This window comes from Bombina bombina, chromosome 2, assembly GCF_027579735.1.
Source record: "Bombina bombina isolate aBomBom1 chromosome 2, aBomBom1.pri, whole genome shotgun sequence".
Lineage (NCBI taxonomy): Eukaryota > Metazoa > Chordata > Amphibia > Anura > Bombinatoridae > Bombina > Bombina bombina.
This window is the reverse complement of record NC_069500.1, coordinates 425,170,446-425,190,493: the sequence shown is the minus strand read 5'-3', so window position 1 is coordinate 425,190,493 and position 20,048 is coordinate 425,170,446. Positions and strand designations below refer to the sequence as shown.

General features: G+C 42.3%; 1 protein-coding gene across 1 annotated transcript in view; it reads right to left on the bottom strand.

Annotated features, from left to right (window-relative positions):
* The window catches only part of CABIN1 (calcineurin binding protein 1), a 1,089,846-nt gene that overhangs the window by 1,024,845 nt on the left and 44,953 nt on the right, over positions 1-20,048 (bottom strand). Inside the window, exons 2-4 of the mRNA XM_053701973.1 lie at positions 5,210-5,263; positions 5,009-5,101; positions 4,793-4,906 (exon numbers count right to left, since the gene is read on the bottom strand). Of these exons, the coding sequence (XP_053557948.1) occupies positions 4,793-4,906; positions 5,009-5,101; positions 5,210-5,212 (210 nt within the window). The 5' untranslated portion in view covers positions 5,213-5,263. The remainder of the gene's footprint in view (positions 1-4,792; positions 4,907-5,008; positions 5,102-5,209; positions 5,264-20,048) is intronic.

The window sequence follows — 20,048 nt, the reverse complement described above, 5'->3', positions numbered from 1 at the left end:
TGAACCCGTGACAACCACCAGAGAAGAGAATCTCTGGTCTCCTGGTCCAGATTTAGCAAAGGGGACAGATCTGAGTAATCCCCGTTCCATTGACTTAGCATGCATAGTTGCAGCGGTCTGAGATGTAGGCGCGCAAATGGCACTATGTCCATTGCCGCGACCATTAAGCCGATTACTTCCATGCACTGAGCTACTGATGGGCTTGGAATGGAGTGAAGGACACGGCAAGCATTGAGAATCTTTGATAACCTGGACTCCGTCAGGTAAATCTTCATCTCTACAGAATCTATAAGAGTCCCTAGAAAAGGGACCCTTGTGAGTGGTAACAGAGAACTCTTCTCCACGTTCACTTTCCACCCATGCAATCTCAGAAATGCTAGAACTATCTCTGTATGAGACTTTGCATTTTGAAAACTTGACGCTTGTATCAGAATGTCGTCTAGGTACGGAGCCACCGCTATGCCTCGTGGTCTTAGTACCGCCAGAAGTGAGCCCAGAACCTTTGTAAAAATTCTCGGGGCCGTAGCTAACCCGAAGGGAAGAGCTACAAACTGGTAATGCCTGTCTAGAAAGGCAAACCTTAGGTACCGATAATGATCTTTGTGAATCGGTATGTGAAGGTAGGCATCCTTTAAGTCCACTGTGGTCATATATTGACCCTCTTGGATCATGGGTAGGATGGTCCGAATGGTTTCCATCTTGAACGACGGAACCCTTAGGAATTTGTTTAAGATTTTTAAGTCTAAGATTGGTCTGAAAGTTCCCTCTTTCTTGGGAACCACAAACAGATTTGAATAAAACCCTTGCCCCTGTTCCGTTTGCGGAACTGGGTGGATCACTCCCATCACTAAGAGGTCTTGTACACATTGTAGAAATGCCTCTTTCTTTACTAGGTTTGTTGATAACCTTGACAGATGAAACCTCCCTTGTGGAGGAGAAGTTTTGAAATCCAGAAGGTATCCCTGAGATATAATCTCCAACGTCCAGGGATCCTGTACATCTCTTGCCCAAGCCTGGGCGAAGAGAGAAAGTCTGCCCCCCACTAGATCCGTCTCCGGAAAGGGGGCCCTGTCTTCATGCTGTCTTAGGGGCAGAAGTAGGCTTTCTGGCCTGCTTGCCCTTGTTCCATGACTGGTTGCCTTTCCAACCCTGTCTGTAACGAGCAGTAGTTCCTTCCTGTTTTGGAGCGGAAGAAGTTGATGCTGCTCCTGCCTTGAAATTACGAAAGGCACGAAAATTAGACTGTTTGGCCTTTGATTTGGCCCTGTCCTGAGGAAGGGTGTGGCCCTTACCTCCAGTAATGTCAGCAATAATTTCCTTCAAGCCGGGCCCGAATAAGGTCTGCCCTTTGAAAGGAATGTTTAGTAGTTTAGACTTAGAAGTTACATCTGCTGACCATGATTTAAGCCATAGCGCTCTGCGCGCCTGTATGGCGAATCCGGAATTCTTAGCCGTAAGTTTGGTTAAATGCACTACGGCATCCGAAACAAACGCATTAGCCAGCTTAAGGGTTCTAATCTTGCTCAAAGATTCATCCAATGGTGCTGTGCGAATCGCCTCTTCCAGAGACTCAAACCAGAATGACGCTGCAGCAGTGACAGGCGCAATGCATGCAAGAGGCTGTAATATAAAACCTTGTTGAACAAACATTTTCTTAAGGTAACCCTCTAATTTTTTATCCATTGGATCTGAGAAAGCACAGCTATCCTCCACCGGGATAGTGGTACGCTTGGCTAAAGTAGAAACTGCTCCCTCCACCTTAGGGACCGTCTGCCATAAGTCTCGTGTGGTGGCGTCTATAGGGAACATTTTTCTAAATATCGGAGGAGGGGAAAAAGGCACACCGGGTCTATCCCACTCCTTGCTAATAATCTCTGTAAGCCTCTTTGGTATAGGAAAAACGTCAGTACACACCGGTACCGCATAGTATTTATCCAGCCTACATAATTTCTCTGGGATTGCCACCGTGTCACAATCATTCAGAGCCGCTAACACCTCCCCTAGCAACACGCGGAGGTTCTCAAGCTTAAATTTGAAATTTCTGAATCCGGTCTCCCCGAATCAGAACCGTCACCCACAGAATGAAGCTCTCCGTCCTCATGTTCTGCAAATTGTGACGCAGTATCAGACATGGCTCTCGTGTCATCGGCGCGCTCTGTCCTTAACCCAGAGCTGTCGCGCTTGCCTCTTAACTCGGGCATATTGTATAATACTTCTTTCATAACATTAGCCATATCATGTAAAGTGATTTGTAAGGGCCTTGATGTACTTGGTGCCTCAATCTTACGCACCTCCCGAGCGGGAGACGAAGGTACTGACACGTGAGGAGAGTTAGACGGCATAACTTCCCCCTCGTTGTCTGGTGATAATTTCTTTATCGGTACAGATTGACTTTTATTCAAAGTAATATCAATACAATTGGTACACATATTTCTATTGGGCTCCACATCGGCTTTTAAACATAATGAACAAGCAGATTCCTCTGTATCAGACATGTTTAAACAGACTAGCAATGAAGCTAGCAAGCTTGGAAATTACTTCAATAAGTTTACAAGCAATATAAAAAACGCTGCAGCGCTTTTTTTTTTTTTTTAAAAACACAATTGAATAACAAAAAACTAGTTCAGTTATAGTCAACAATTCTTTAAATGTATTAATTAGCAGAGGATTGCACCCATTAGCAAAAGGATGATTAACCCCTCAGTACCCAAAAAACGGATATCAAATTAAGATTTAACGCTTTTATCACAGTCAAACACACTGTCACAGGTCTGCTGTGACTGATTACCTCCCTCAAAAACGAATTTTGAAGATCCCTGAGATCCCTGGAGACGTCCTGGATCAAAGAGGAAGAAGCAGGAAGACTGTTCTAGAATTTTAACTGCGCAACAAGGCGCTAAAAAAGGTCCCTCCCACTCCTATTACAACAGTTGGAGACCTGATATAACGGTTTCTATGCAGAAATATACGTTAGCCGTGTGGAAAAAAATCATGCCCAAAAAGATTTATCACCAAAGTACCTCACAAAACGATTAACATGCCAGTAAACGTTTTAAAAAACAACATTTCAGATGCTGTGTAAAGTTATTACTAAGCCTGCTACCAGTCGCTTCTACTACAGTTAAGGCTCACACATTATATCAGTATTAACAGTATTTTTTCAGTCAAATTCTAGTCCCTAGAAAATAACTCTACTGTGCATACATTTATCAGCCTGATACCAGTCACTACTACTGCATTTAAGGCTGTACTTACATCATACGGGTAACAGCAGTGTTTTCTTAGTCAATTCCATTCCCAGAAAATATTGTACTGCACATACCTCATTTGCGGGAGACCCCGCATGCTATTCCCATTTTCTGAAGTTACCCCACTCCTCAGAATGTCGAGAACAGCCAGTGGATCTTAGTTACGCCTGCTAAGATCATAGAAAACGCAGGCAGTTTCTTCTTCCAAATACTGCCTGAGATAGAAAAACAGCACACTCCGGTGCCATTTAAAATAACAAACTTTTGATTGAAGAATAATTAAGTAAAAACTCCAGCTCCTCTCGCGACCTCCTTCTTTGTTGAGGGTTGCAAGAGAATGACTGGGTATGACATGTGAGGGGAGGAGCTATATAGCAGCTCTGCTTGGGTGATCCTCTTGCAACTTCCTGTTGGGAGGGAGAATATGTCCCATAAGTAATGGATGACCCGTGGACTGAACACACTTAACAAGAGAAAACACTGAATAACTCATGCTGAATTTACTTTTACCTGGAGATGTATTCAATACAATATTTGGTTTTATTTTCATATATCTACCACTGTTGTATATAATTGTATTGAATAAATCTCCAGGTAAAAGTAAACACAGCCTGAGATATTCAGTGTTTTATTCCACGGACTAGAGCCCCCCTCTCTCTCTGGACCAGAGCTTGTTCTTTACATTTATAACCCTGTCTGGATCTGTGAATTCACACAGCTAAGGAACGTTATGGAGTGGTAACTAAAGTTTAAACACTAAACGTTTTTTACATACAAAAGGATGTTAATAAAATATTGCATTTCGGTAACAGATTCTCAGCATAAACTGCAGCACAAGTTCTGTCTGCATAATAGTGAGTGAGTGCTACAGCTATTCTTCCTATATACATACATTATAGACAAATATGCCATGCGTGGCATGTGACTCCTGTGTTGTTACAATAAGGTGGCATACATAGCTGCATCAAGCACTGGATAAGTATTCTAATAGAATACACTTTTCTTTAAAAAAAAATTTGGGTAAGTCCAACTTCCAGCATAAAGAACTGTACTCAGTTTTGTATTATTACTCAGTAGAAGTTAGTTTTAATGATTTTTAGTAGTCAGGTGCTTAATGTCCCTTTAAGAAATGATTCCAGCTTTTGTTTTCCTCCCCGCTGCTGAAATCAAAATCACTGCTTACGTGTTCAGGTGGCCATGTGACGGTTTCTGTGGGCCTAACTGCAGATGCAACCTCCAAGCCTGATATAAACCAGGAGCAGAAAAAAAAATTAAAAAAATATATACTTATATATATATATTTTTTTTTTTTAAATATTAATGCAGAAATCTGGATTTTGGAATTGCGGATTGGGGATTTGTACCTGTACAAACATTTGCACAAAAGTTTTTTGAAAGATTATCTCTGCTAACCTGACATTCAGGGGACCAGGTGCCATTATACTTCCATAATCTTGCAGCTGAAATGTAGCCAGGACTACACTCTTGTCATGGACAGTTCAAGATTTGATTTCAATAATCAACATTCAGCTCCTCATACTCACCTCCTGCAGAAGACGCGTTTCCAGCAGCAGGTGATAAGCCTGGGATGACTCATCAAATCGGTCAAGCTTCTGAAGATCCAAAGCCTTGTGGTAAAGTGCAAATGCCTCAGCTTCCTGAAAATATGAACAGAAAACCATTACATTAATTTGTGAGGCTTATAAAAGCAAACCATCAAAGCCTAAATATTATGGGTAGGGCAAGTATAATCCCCTTGCCTGAGCCTCCTTTGTTTGTGTTTTGTGACTTTTAAAGCTCTCTTCAACCTCTCCCTCCACAGCAGAGGCTGCGTTCAAAGCTGCAATTCGTATCTAAGGAAATAAAAAAATAAAAAAAGAGATAAGTGGTATAACGGTAAAGTCTATAAATATATTGCATGACCTTCAGCCATAATATACTAAACAATCATGTAATCTTACCATCTTCAGATTATTAACAATGTTCAGCCTTTACACCCTAGATGTGATGATATGCTGCCTAAAACGCAAAATAAAAAGGAAGGGATATTTTGTTATTGCATAAAGTCTAAAGAAATGCATGGAACAGGTTACATAATTTAACCAGTTTTATTTTAGAAATGTTGAGCTGCAAAAAAACAAAAAACAAAAATCACAAGTTTGCTAGTTAGGAGAAAAGTTTTCTAGCTCACCCAATAGTGGATATAGTCAAAAGCTTTTTCATTTTTTTTAATGCACTGTATATTGCACTGTATATTGCACAGAACTATATGTATTTAGCCCCAGCAAAGGGGTAAACCACATGAAAAATTAAACTTTCCTGCTTTAGATAGAGCATGCACATTTACAAAACAATTTACATCTATTATCAAACCTATTTTGTTCTCTTTGTAACCTTTGTTCAATAGTGGCTATGTACTTATGCCTCTTGTCATTGGCTCACCAGGTGTGTGTGTGTGTATATATATATATATATATATATATATATATATATATACACATATATACACACACACACATATACATACATACACACACACAGTATATATATCTCTATCTCAAAATGCTTGTTTACAGTTTCCTTTAAAAAGGACATGAAACCCAAAATGTTTCTTTCATGATCCAGAAAGAGAATATAATTTAAAACAACTTTCTAATTTACTTCTATAATCTTATTTGCTTCATTTCTTGGTATCCTTTATTAAAGAAGCAGCAATGCACCACTGGGAGATAGTTAATGCATTGGGTAAGTCAATAACAAAGCATTTATGTGTAGCAACCAACCAGCAGCTCCGGAGTCTACCTAGGTATACCTTTAAACAAGGGATATCAGGAGAATAAAAGAAATTAAATAATATAAATAAATTAGAAAGTTGTATAAAATCACATGCTCTATCTGAATCACGAAAGAATAAAATTTGGGTTTTATGTCCCTTTAACAGCATATCCTCTGATCACTTGCCTCTCAGTCGGAGAGAGTTGTTTTTTTCTCTGTATCCATCCTCCCTTGGAAAACATAGCCTTCTTTGGGTTCCAGTAGCACTTATACAATGAAACCCAAATATATCTTTCCTCACCGGATATCTCTCCCTCTTTACTCAACCAGATTACCTCTTGGATATCCTTGCACTACCTCCAACTCAATCTGTCTAAAACAGAGCTGCTTCATATTCTCCCCCTCTTCAAGACATGCAACACCTGACAATACTCTTACAGTTGGAAACTCTATTCTCAACACCTCACCCCAGGTCCGCTGTCTTGGGGTCACACTTAACTTCACATATACAAATGCTTAACAAATCCTGCTGTGCACACATATGTAACATTTCCAGAATTCGACCTTTCCTCAATGAAGAAACTATAAAAAGGAAAATGTATGCTTACCGGATAAATTTATTTATTTCCGGATATGGTGAGTCCACGGCTTTATCAATTACCGTTGGGAATATCACTCCTGGCCAGCAGGAGGAGGCAAAGAACACCACAGCAAAGCTGTTAAGTATCACTTCCCTTCCCACAACCCCCAGTCATTCAACCAAAGGGAAATGGAGAAAAAGGATTAATACAAGGTGTAAAGGTGTCTGAAGTTTAGTAAAAAAATAACTGTCTTGAAATAAAGGGCGGGTCCGTGGACTCACCATATCCGCAAATAAATAAATTTATCAGGTAAGCATAAATTTTCTTTTCTTTCCTAAGATATGGTGAGTCCACGGCTTCATCAATTACTGTTAGGAATCAATACCAAAGTTAGAGGATGCAGATGAATAGGGAGGGACAAGACAGGCAGACCTAAAACAGAAGGCACCGCTTGAATAACCTCACTCCCAAAAGACACCCCGTCCTTGACAAATTTGTAAAATTTGAAAAAGAGAGTATGCAAAGAGAACCAAGTTGCAGTCTTGCAAATCTGCTCAACAAAAGCTTCATTTCTGAAACCCAAGAAGAGTTGACAGCTCTCGAGGAATGAGCCGTAATTTTCTCAGGAGGCTGCTGACCCGCAGTCTCATAAGCAAACCAAACATACTTCTCAACCAGATAGAAAGAGAAGTAGCAGAAGCTTTCTGACCTCTACGTTTCCCAGAGAAACAAACAAACAGGGCAGAAGACTGGCGAAAATCCTTAGTCGCATGTAAATAACATTTTAAAGTACACACAACCTCCAAGTTCTGCAACAAACATTCTTTATGAAATGAAGGACTAGGACAAAGAGAAGGAACTACAATTTCCTGATTAATATTTCTGTCCAAAACCACTTTAGGAAGGAACCTAACTTAGAACAAAGAACCGCCTCATCGATCGTCATGAAAGATAAGATAAGGCAAATCACACTGCAAAGCTGGGAATTCCAAGACTCTCCAAGCAGAAGAGATAGCAATAAGAAACAAAACCTTCCAAGATAACAACCTAATATCTATGGAATGCAATGGCTCAAACGGGGCCTGCTGCAAAACTTTAAAAACAAGGATAAGGCTCCCAGGCCTGATAAAAAGATTGCACATCTGGCACGACAGCCAGACGCTTATGCAGCAAAAAAAGATCATGCCGAAATCTGACCCTTCAGAGTAGTGACTGACAAAAACCTTTCTCCAGATCTTCCTGGAGAAAAGACAAAATTCTAGGAATCCTGACCCTACTCCAAGAGTAGCCCTTGGATTCACACCAATAAAGATATTTACGCCATATCTTATGCAAAATCTTTCTTGTAACAGGCTTGCAAGCCTGAATCATGGTCTAAATGACCGACTCAGAAAAACCACGCTTAGACAGAACTAAGCGTTCAATCTCCAAGCAGTCAGCTTCAGAGAAACGAAATTTGGATGAAAGAAGGGACCCTGAATCAGAAGGTCCTTCCTCAGAGGCAGTCTCCAAGGTGGAAGAAATGACATCTCCACTAGGTCTGCATACCAGATCCTGTGAGGCCACGCAGGGACTATTAGAATTACTGACACTCTCTCCTGTTTGATACGAGCAATAACTCATGGAAGGAGAGCAAACGGAGGAAACAGGTATGCCAGCCTGAAATCCAAAGGAACCGTCAGAGCATCTATCAGAGAGGCCTGTGGATCTCTTGACTTTGAACCGTACCTTGGAAGCTTGGCATTTTGCCGAGACGCCATCAGATCTAACTCCGGCACTCCACATTTGAGGGTTAAATTGGAGAACACCTCAGGATGGAGTTTCCACTCCCTAGGATGAAAAGTCTGTGAAATGTGGATGGCAGATAGACAACAATTGTGAGCTTCCGCCCACTGAACAATCCAAATCACCTCCTACAAGGCTAAGGAACTCCAAGTTCCTCCCTGGTGGTTGATGTAAACCATTGAGGTGATATTGTCCGAGTGGAACCAAGCTAAGAACAAAGGAGGCCAAGCCATCAGAGCATTGTAAATCTCTCTCAACTCCAAGATGTTAAAAGAGGAGAGTAGACACTTCCGAGTCCATAATCCCTGCACCTTAAACAAAACCCAGACTGCTTCTCAGCCCAGCAGGTTGGCGTCCATGGTCACATCACCCAGGAATGTCTCTAGAAGCACGCGCCCTGAGACAGATACTCCCAGAAAAAACACTACGGGAGAGAGTCTCTTGTCGACTGATCTAGATCTATCCTTTGAGACAGACCCGAATGTTCTAAATTTTATGAAAAACAGTAAAAGGAATGATGTCCATGGTAACCATCAGACGAATTCCCTCCATACATTGAGTCACTGAAAAGTGAAGGAAAAAAACAACTGCAGCTAGATCCAAATTCCCAACCTTCTGGTTGCAAAATGGCTAAGCTATTTACCGGACCACAAGAGCTTGCTGTTGACCGGACAGTAGACTGCAGAGAAAGGAAAAGGAATGCAATTCTTGATTATCGGTCCTCTGTTAGAAATCTTCTCCTAGATAGAGAATCTAATAAGGTCCCCAACTAAAATCACCCTTGTAGGTGGAACAGGAGAACTCCTCTCCATATTCATTTCCCATCCATGGGAAAGTAGATTGGACAAGATCTCTTGAAAGAGAGTTTGCTCTAAGAAGGATGACACTTGACTTCCGGTGGGTGGCGTTCCAAGATGGCAGCATTCTTCTGAAGCTCTGAGAACTCTGTCGAAAGAAAACCTTTAAGCGGCCTGAACCCATTGCCATCTGCATATCTCTTGACAGCTACGTGTCCGAGAACCAAGGCAGATAGAGAATTTTTCATCTTCTCTTCCACGGAAGTCGTACTAAGAATAAAAGGCCATCTGGCATAAGTGGAGTGTCTCTAGGCGCCACACTGTACATAGTGTTCCTTTCTGATGGAGACAGAAAACGATGTTATCGCACAGCTCATTGAAACTTTCATGCCTGTATTTGATCGCTTATCACATACCCTGGGAACTTTGCACAAAGCGATTCATTTACCTGGAGGGGCCTACCCCGGGGAACGTAACTCTGTGAATGAACAGGTTTGCCTCTCTGTGCGAACCCCGCAACGCTTACCTACTACCAATCTACAGGGGTCCGCGATATCTGACGACCCGGCAATCCTCCTCTCAGATCTGGCCAAGGGAGCCATGTCTTGTTATGCGGAATGGGCTCTGCATTTTTCACGCTCACCCGCTATGGATACTACAAAACCAGAGGAGCTCACTGGTGCCTGCAGACTACAAGCCTTAGTGGAGGACCTAAATCGGAGCGCTGAGGGACAGGGTATGGAATCATTACCTCTGTCTGAGTCACTGCAGGACTCCATCTCTATACGTGTTGGGAATTTGGCCACCGGAACTGATGATGGTCCTTCGGATGCCCTGCAGCCCCTTACCGAAACATCACTTAGGCTCCATGCATTGGCAAGAAGAGCGGTTACGCTTTCCCCTCAACGCTTGCATATTACAAGTGGAGTGCCTTCCCTATGTTGTTTTGAACACCGAGCACTCTGCCTGCTTGACTGCGGTTCCCTGGGAATACCTGAACTCACCCGCAAAGCAAGAGGCATTGGCTGATATCACCCCCCCCCCCCCCAGACTAGCTCACACATTATCAGGGTACGGATTCCAATTGTTTAAGAGATCACATCGCTGCAGGGGAGAACTGCCACCATCTATGTATATCCCTGCCTGCAGATGCTTCGACATTGTCCCCCCTTAATACTGGCATACAGAGGGGAAGAACGTATGACTGATATAATATACGGCTGAGGTTGTGTGTTGGGCTGGTTAACTATTTATTTATTTTATTTTATCCCATCATACTATTTAGGCATGTCCAAATCAGATCATTTATTCAAATAAGTTCATAATCACTACTATCCTGGGGTGCTTTGGCCATTCAACTGGGATATATGTGGGAGGGGCTCCTCGAGCGCTATAATGTTTGATAGGCATGATTTTGTTTTGTTCTCTCAGCCCTGATAGCTAACCGCTACTGAGTCTAATGTGTAATTTCCATAATGTCTATTGTTGAAGCTGTAGTTCTAATTTTGATCCTTGACCTATATGCTCATCGTTGTTATTTCTGAGCATTTTACATAGGAAGAATTTAGATGTATCATGCTCTGAACCACCCTATACAGTAGAGGCTCTTAGCTTCTTTTCTGCGCTTTCAAACCTACTCCAGGCGTGGCAATATCTATACCGCCAGAGGCACAACATCCAAGCTGGGCTCCCGCCATTCCACTCAAACTTATTGTCTTCCACTTTACAGACGCCTCCCAACTGCACGATCGCATAAATTTGAACATGTTGGTTATCTTTGTATTACAATACCTTAACCCTGCTCCTGATTGCTCAGCGTTTAATTCATCACCCCACTTCAGTTCTGTTTCTGAAATAAATTTTAGCTAGTTAAATTTAAAAAACAAAAAAGCTGTGTCCACAGAAATGCAAGTTCCAATGTATACATGAAGCCCTATAACTGCCTCCATGTGCTAACTACTCACTACAGCCATATTATAGTTATCTTACATTATAAATGATAGAACTAATAATTATCTGTCAAAACTAACTTATAAATCCCTGCAAGGAATACATTAACTGATTATATGTAATGTCACTGTTACCCTCAGAGTAGATTTGGATATTTCTGTTTTGTTTATTTCTCTGTTCGCTTAATGTTTTATTATTTTTTGTTAGTATGGTTTAGGCTTAGTTTAATTATGTTTAAAATTAGAGAGTTTAGGAGGTCAATAGTGAGAAATTTTTGGTAAATCTAATTAGGAAACCTGCCGGTACGGCACATTCTTGAAATACTTGCCTCATTTTCTCACTGGCTATGTATCACATGCTTTTATTGTAATATTTGCTGTAAACTTAGACCCTGGGCAACTATTGAACTCTTTTTATGTAATTGTCTACTTGTCTTGTGCCTATCCTCTGCAGCAGGCACTTGGTTCCTTACAATAACAAAGGCAAGTTAAAATACCATCACAACATTTTGAACAAATCCATATGTTTAAGTCTCCTAACAGTCCTAAATATTAGTACGAGAAGTGAAGGGTTTAGTTTTGTTTTATTTTAGGTTAATTTGTTGTTTTAGTTTAGTTATGATAGGTTTTAAGATAAAAATCCCAGCAATGTATGCAGTCTTCCCACAGAAAATAAACATAAAATCTGTAACTGAAAGTTGAAACCCCTGCATCAGTACATTCTTGTCTAGGTTCTATCCATCTCTTTACGCATTGTACAAAGCTCCGCCCTGCGTGGCGTATTAATGTGAAATATGTTTGTCTGTATGCATTGTTGGATATAAATAAAACTTAAAAAAAAAAAAAAAAAGAAGGATGACACTTGAACCATATATTGTCCAGAAGAGCACCCTTGCAATACCCCAAGACCTAAAAATCTTTATAGGATGACGAGACTCAGAAACCTGAGAAGATCCCGAATAACGGGAACAATAAATACACATCCTTCAGGTCTATGTTAGTTATGAACAGGCCCTCTTGAACTAAAGGAAAATGGATACTACTTTGAAGGTCAGAACCTGAGAAACGTGAGGTAAATACCTGGGATTGAAACTATCACTCTCAGAGAGGAAGGTCCTGAACCCAGGTCAAGGAATGCCTCTCATCATACCTGGATTGCAGATACTCTAGAAGGAGAAATTTGCCCCTGGGAGGAAATCTTAGATTGGACTCCAAAAGACATGACTGACCCTGCAGAAAGAGGAAAAGGAAAACTTTCCTTTAGTCTTACTCTCTTGACGTGAGGTTGAAAAACCTTTTTTTTTTTTTACCCGTAAAGGATAATTGCCAGACCAAGTCCAAACAAGGTCTCATCCTTGAAAGGAAACGCCAGAAGCGTGGATTTGAAGGCAACATAAAAACAGAATTTATGCTTACCTGATAAATTACTTTCTCTTACGGTGTATTCAGTCCACGGATTCATCCTTACTTGTGGGATATTCTCAATCCCTAAAGGAAGTGGCAAAGAGAGCACACAGCAAAGCTGTCCATATAGCTCCCCTCAGGCTCCGCCCCCCCAGTCATTCGACCGACGGTTAGGAGAAAAAGGAGAACCATAGGGTGCAGTGGTGACTGTAGTTATTAAAAATTAAATTTGAACCTGACTTAAATGTCAGGGCAGGCCATGGACTGAATACACCGTAAGAGAAAGTAATTTATCAGGTAAGCATAAATTCTGTTTTCTCTTACTTGGTGTATTCAGTCCACGGATTCATCCTTACTTGTGGGATACCAATACCAAAGCAATAGGACACGGATGAAGGGTCAGGTAACCTAAACAGAAGGTAACCTAAACATCAGGTAACCTAAACAGAAGGCACCACTGCTTGCAAAACCTTTCTCCCAAAAATAGCCTCCGAAGAAGCGAAAGTATCGAATTTGTAAAATATGACAAATGTATGCAGTGAAGACCAAGTCACTGCCGTACAAATCTGTTCAACAGAAGCCTCATTCTTGAAAGCCCATGTGGGAGCCACAGCTCTAGTGGAATGAGCTGTGATTCGTTCAGGAGACTGCAGTCCCGCAGTCTCATAAGCCAAACGGATGATGCTTTTCAGCCAAAAGGAAAGAGAGGTAGCAGTCACTTTCTGACCTCTCCTCTTACCAGAATAGACAACAAACAAGAATGATGTTTGTCTGAAATCTTTAGTTGCTTTTAAATAGAATTTTAAAGCACGAACCACGTCAAGATTGTGTAAAAGTCGTTCCTTCTTAGAAACTGGATTAGGACACAGAGAAGGAACAATGATTTCCTGGTTAATATTCTTATTAGAAACCACTTTTGGAAGGAAACCAGGTTAGGTGCGCCAAACAACCTTATCTGCATGGAACACCAGATAGGGTGAATTACACTGCAAAGCAGACAATTCAGAAACTCTTCGAGCAGAAGAAATGGCTACTAAAAACAAAACTTTCCAAGATAAAAACTTAATATCTATGGAATGCAAAGGTTCAAACGGAACCCCTTGAAGAACTGAAAGAACTAAATTTAGACTCCATGGAGGAGCCACAGGCTTGTAAACAGGCTTGATTCTGACTAGGGCCTGTGCAAGCACCTGAACGTCTGGTACAGCAGCCAGACGCTTATGTAACAGAACAGACAGAGCAGATATCTGTCCCTTTAAGGAACTAGCTGACAGACCCTTCTCCAATCCTTCTTGGAGAAAAGACAATATCCTTGGAATCCTAATCTTACTCCACGAGTAACCCTTGGATTTAACACCAACAAAGATATTTCCGCCATATCTTATGGTAAATTTTCCTGGTGACAGGCTTTCTGGCCTGTATCAGAGTGTCTATAACTGATTCAGAGAAACCACGCTTAGCTAGAATTAAGCGTTCAATCTCCAAGCAGTCAGTTGCAGAGAAACTAGATTTGGATGCTTGAAAGGACCTTGAATTAGAAGATCCTGCCTCAATGGCAGTTTCCATGGTGGGACCGATGACATGTCCACTAGGTCTGCATACCAAGTCCTGCGTGGCCACGCAGGCGCTATCAGAATTACCGAAGCCTTCTCCTGTTTGATTCTGGCTACTAGCCGAGGGAGAAGAGGAAACGATGGAAAGACATAAGCTAGACTGAACGACCAAGGCGCTATTAATGCATCTATCAATGCCGCCTATCTATCTGGATCCATAAAGGGGAAGTTTGGTGTTCTGACGGGACGCCATCAGATCCAATTCTGGAATGCCCCATAGCGGAGTCAGCTGAGCAAAAACCTCCGGGTGGAGTTCCCACTCCCCCGGATGGAAAGTCTGACGACTTAGAAAATCCGCCTCCCAGTTGTCTACCCCTGGGATGTGAATTGCAGATAGATGGCAGGAGTGATCCTCCGCCCATTTGATGATCTTGGATACTTCCTTCATCGCTAGGGAACTTTTTGTTCCTCCCTGATGATTGATGTACGCTACAGTCGTGATGTAGTCCGACTGAAATCTGATGAATTTGGCCTCCGCTAGTTGAGGCCACACCTGGAGCGTATTGAATATCGCTCTCAACTCCAAAATGTTTATCGGAAGAAGAGATTCTTCCCGAGACCATAGTCCCTGAGCCTTCAGGGAGTTCCAGACCGCACCCCAGCCTAACAGACTGGCATCGGTCGTGACAATGATCCACTCCGGTCTGCGGAGACTCATTCCCTGAGACAGGTGATCTTGATACAACCACCAGAGAAGAGAGTCTCTGGTTTTCTGGTCCATTTGTACTTGAGGAGACAAATCTGCGTAATCTCCATTCCACTGTTTGTGCATGCACAGCTGCAGTGGTCTGAGATGAATTCGGGCAAAAGGGACTACGTCCATTGCCGCAACCATTAAACCAATTACTTCCATGCACTGAGCCACGGAAGGCCGATGAATGGAATGAAGAACTCGGCAAGTATTCAGCAGTTTTGACTTCCTGACCTCTGTCAGAAAGATTTTCATTTCTACCGAGTCTATTAGTGTTCCCAGGAAAGGAACCCTTGTGAGCGGGGACAGAGAACTCTTTTCTACGTTCACCTTCCACCCGTGAGACCTTAGAAAAGCCAGAACGATGTCCGTATGAGCCTTGGCTCTGTGAAAGGACGACGCCTGTATTAATATGTCGTCTAGGTAAGGTGCTACTGCAATGCCCCGCGGTCTTAGTACCGCTAGAAGGAACCCTAGCACCTTTGTGAAAATTCTGGGAGTGGTGGCCAACTCGAAAGGAAGGGCCACGAACTGGTAATGTTTAGAATTTTTAGATCCAGGATTGGCCTGAAAGTTCCCTCCTTTTTGGGAACTACAAACAGGTTTGAGTAAAAGCCCAGTCCTTGTTCTACAATTGGAACTGGGTGTATCACTCCCATCTTTAGCAGATCTTCTACACAGCGTAAGAATGCCTGTTTCCTTATTTGGTCTGAAGACAAATGAGAAATGTGGAACCTTCCCCTTGGGGGAGAATCCTTGAATTCTAGAAGGTACCCCTGAGCAACTATTTCTAATGCCCAGGGATTTGGAACATCTCTTGCCCAAGCCTGAGCGAAGAGAGAAAGTCTGCCCCCTACTCGATCCGATCCCGGATCGGGGGCTACCCCCTCATGCTGTCTTGGTAGCAGGAGCAGGCTTCTTGGCCTGTTTACCCTTATTCCAGCCCTGCAGGGGTTTCCAAGTTGCTTTGGGCTGGGAAGCGTTATCTTGCTTTGCGGCAGCAGAGGTTGTGGCAGGTCCGATCCTGAAGTTGCGAAAGGAGCTAAAATTAGCCTTGTTTTGGCCTTAAACGGCCTATCTTGTGGCAGGGCATGGCCCTTGCCCCCAGTGATATCTGAAATAATTTCTTTCAGCTCTGGGCCAAATAGGGTTTTCCCCTTGAAGGGAATATTTAACAGTTTCGTTTTGGACGACATCAGCCGACCACGATTTGGGCCAAAGCGCTCTTCGCGCCATGATGGCAAAACCTGAGTTTTTCGCCGCTAGCTTAGCTAAATGGAGAGCGGCATCAGTGATAAAAGAATTAGCCAGCTTTAGAGCATGAATTCTATCCATGACCTCATCATATGAAGTCTCCCTCTGGAGCGACTCCTCCAGGGCCTCGAACCAAAAAGCCTCTGCAGTAGTTACTGGAATAATGCAGGCAATTGGTTGAAGAAGAAAAACTTTGCTGAACAAAAATTTTCTTCAGCAAACCATCCAATTTTTTATCCATAGGATCTTTGAAAGCACAACTGTCCTCTATTGGTATAGTTGTACGCTTAGCAAGTGTTGAAACAGCCCCTCTACCTTGGGGACCGTCTGCCACGCGTCCCCGCCTGGGGTCATTTATGGGGAACATTTTCTTAAAGATAGGTGGGGGAACAAAGGGTACACCTGGTCTCTCCCACTCCTAAGGCACAATATCCGCCACCCTCTTTGGGATCGGAAATGCCTCAGTGTATACAGGGACCTCTAAAAACCTGTCCATTTTACACAATTTTTCAGGGACCACCGTGGGGTCACAATCATCCAGCGTAGCTAAAACCTCCTTGAGCAGGACGCGGAGGTGTTTCAGCTTAAATTTAAACACTAAGGAATCTGACTCTGCCTGCTGAGAAACTTTTCCTGTGTCAGAAATTTCTCCCTCAGACAGACCGTCCCTCACTGCTACTTCTGAGTTTTGTGAGGGTACTACAGATAAATTATCCAAAGCTTCAGATTGCTCATCCTCTGTATTTAAAACTGAGCTATCGCGCTTTTTTGGAAAAACCGGCAGTTGGATAAAAATGCTGCAAGTCAATTATCCATTACTGCTGCTAATTGTTGTAAAGTAATAGGGGCCAATGCGCTAGAGGTACTAGGCAACGCTTGCGCGGGCGTAACTGGTGTCGACACATGGGGAGAGGAAGGAGGACTATCCTCATTACCTTCCATCAAAGAATCATCTTGGACTACATTTTTAAGTGTCAATGCATGGTCATTTTTAAATACCTTAGCACACTTTAAACACAAATGCAATGGGGGTACCGCCATGGCTTTTAAACACATAGAACAAGGTCTATCAGTAGGCTCAGACATGTTAGACAGAATTAGATAGCACTCAAGCTGCATGAAGCTATCTTGTAAAATAACTGCGCAACTGAGGCGCGAAAATTAGGCCCTCTCCCTCTTCACTCCGGAGTTGTGAGGCCTTCCTAAGCCAAATTAGGTGTCTAAAATTATGCCAGGCGTATAAAACCCCTAAAAAGTGTTCCAAACATGATAAACACTTGTGCAAACATCAGATTATATTAAAAAATAATCGATTTTACCCATAACAGTGTCCACCAGTGATTTAAGCCCTATAAAATAAGCCATCCTTCTATACTGAGTCTCAGAAAATGGCTTACCTTCCCTTCCCACATGGGGATTTCTATCAGTCTTCTAGCATTACTTGGTCTTGTTAGAAAAATGACTGATCATACCTGAAGCAGTTAAGCCTGCAAACTGTTCCCCCCAACTGAAGTTCTCTGGTTTCAACAGTCCTGCGTGGGAACAGCAATGGATTTTAGTTACTGGTGCTAAAATCATATTCCTCTCGGCAGAAATCTTCATCATTTTCTGCTGCAGAGTAAATAGTACAAGCCGGCACTATTTTAAAATAACAAACTCTTGATAGAAGAATAAAAAACTACAACTAAACACCACATACTCTTTACCACCCCCATGGAGATGCTACTAGTTAGAGCGGCAAGGAGAATGACTGGGGGGGGCGGAGCCTGAGGGGAGCTATATGGACAGCTTTGCTGTGTGCTCTCTTTGCCACTTCCTGTAGGGATTGAGAATATCCCACAAGTAAGGATGAATCTGTGGACTGAATACACCAAGTAAGAGAAATATTGAACCTGCAAATGCAGAACTATAAAACCTAGGCTGTACTACTAATTCACAGGTAGACTTCTCAGCTGACCAAGATTTCAGCCACAATGCCAGAAGTCTAATAAGACAAGGCATTGCTCTAAATGAACAATTAAACATCCAGTTTCTTAACCATGGATCCGAAAAGGAGCAGCTACCCTCCATAGGGATCGCAGATCTGAGAGCCATAGTAGAAAAAAAAACTCCCTTCTACTTAAGGCATTGTGCATTTTAATGGAATCAGCTACAAACAAATCCTCTAAAGCACGGGAGACAAGGAGAAAGGTATTCCTAGCTTCTCCTATTCCTGTGAAAATTTCCATAGCATGTCTAGAGACACTTCCTCAAAGGAAGGAACATCATAGGAATGATAAGTTTTTAGTAAACTTCAAAAGGTTGACAACGACAGGGTTATCAATGTCGTCCAAGTAGCCAAAACCTCCTTTAACAATACACAAGGTGTAATACATCTGAAGGAGATGACTTCAGCATCAGATGAAGAAATTATACTGTCCAAAACTGAGATTTCAGCCTCAGAAACTACCGACAAGCCCTCATCCCCAGACTTAGGAAAGAGAACAACCTGTGTAGCAGAATGTGGAGCAGAAACCTTACGATCTTAAAATTGTAATGTCCTCTTGCGTTTTCCCTGTAGGTAAGGAAAAAACAGATGAATAACTGAGCTACAAAATCTGTAGGCAAATACACTCCTCCAGGAGCTTGAGAGGAACCGCAGGGCACTGTATGTGACGCCATAGAGGCTTGGGACATTTAAGGAGAAAGCTGTGGCCTTCACTAAACAGCACTATCCTGGGAGACATGAGGCTCAGAATGTAACAACTTATCTGTATTACAGAAATGCACAGACATTAGTTAAAACAATTTGGTCCACCAGCACCAATACACATATTTCTAGTCTGTATTGGTACTCCTGGAAGTTCACCATGAAACCACAGTGGATATAACATATATAACATTTATTAAATCCTTAACTTAAGGATTAAAATAGGCACAAAAACATAGGAACGGCAATGTGAATCTCTGAACACGAGCCTGTCTTCAAAAGAACAGTCTCCTGCTCCATATCAGACATGACTCACAACAGATTAGGTAATTAAAAAATAAAATCTGAACCATCACTTTAAGGAGTTACATAAGATCACATCTAGTGAGCTTACAACGCTGCATCCATGCATTCTGAAGAACAAAAGACTATAATTGTCTGACTATTGCTAACTGTAGCAATAATACAGTCAGACCCGAGGCTGATTCCTTGCTCTACAGGAAAAAGTTAGACCAGAATAATGAGGACTTAGATGTCATATTTAATTAGGAAGCGATCAGCACGCCTAAATAAACAGGACCACAGAGAAAGCCACCGCTCCACTAAAAGCTAGGAGCGGAGGCGGTTCATGTGACACACTTACATCACTGTCAGGGTGCCAGGAATCAGACTGAGACGAGAAGTGCTAAATAATCACACCTTTATTAATAACAAAAAATAGTAAAAAGTCCACAAGTCAAATAACAAGCCAGGAATCAAAACAAGAGCTGGTAGTCAGACGAGCCGAGTCAGGAGCCAAAGCGAGTAGTCAGACGAGCCGGAATCAAGAACAAGGAGAACAGCAGAGTCAGGAACAAGCCAGGGATCAGGAACCAAGAGGAACGTCAGAAAGCCAGGTAATACACAGAAGCTCTCACAAACAGGTCCGAGACAACGCAAGAGCAAAGCATACTGAACAGAGGCCCTTTAAATAATAAGTGATGACATCACAATTCTGAGACTGCATCCTGTCTCACACGGATGATGTACACCAGTCTGGCCATAAAAGGAAGTGCAGGAAATGAGCAGCATCACACAGTAGGCACCAGAGTCAGCAGAAGAGGTGAGTAAAATGGCTGCCAGCAGCACATGGCAAACGAACAGGGAAAAAACTCTGACAGTCACTCAGCCAGCGCGCAAACAATCTCCATATCCCTGCACCATCTTCCCCGCCATGCTGTAATGGCGAATAGCAGCCTATCAAGTTAAAGTGCCAAAACATT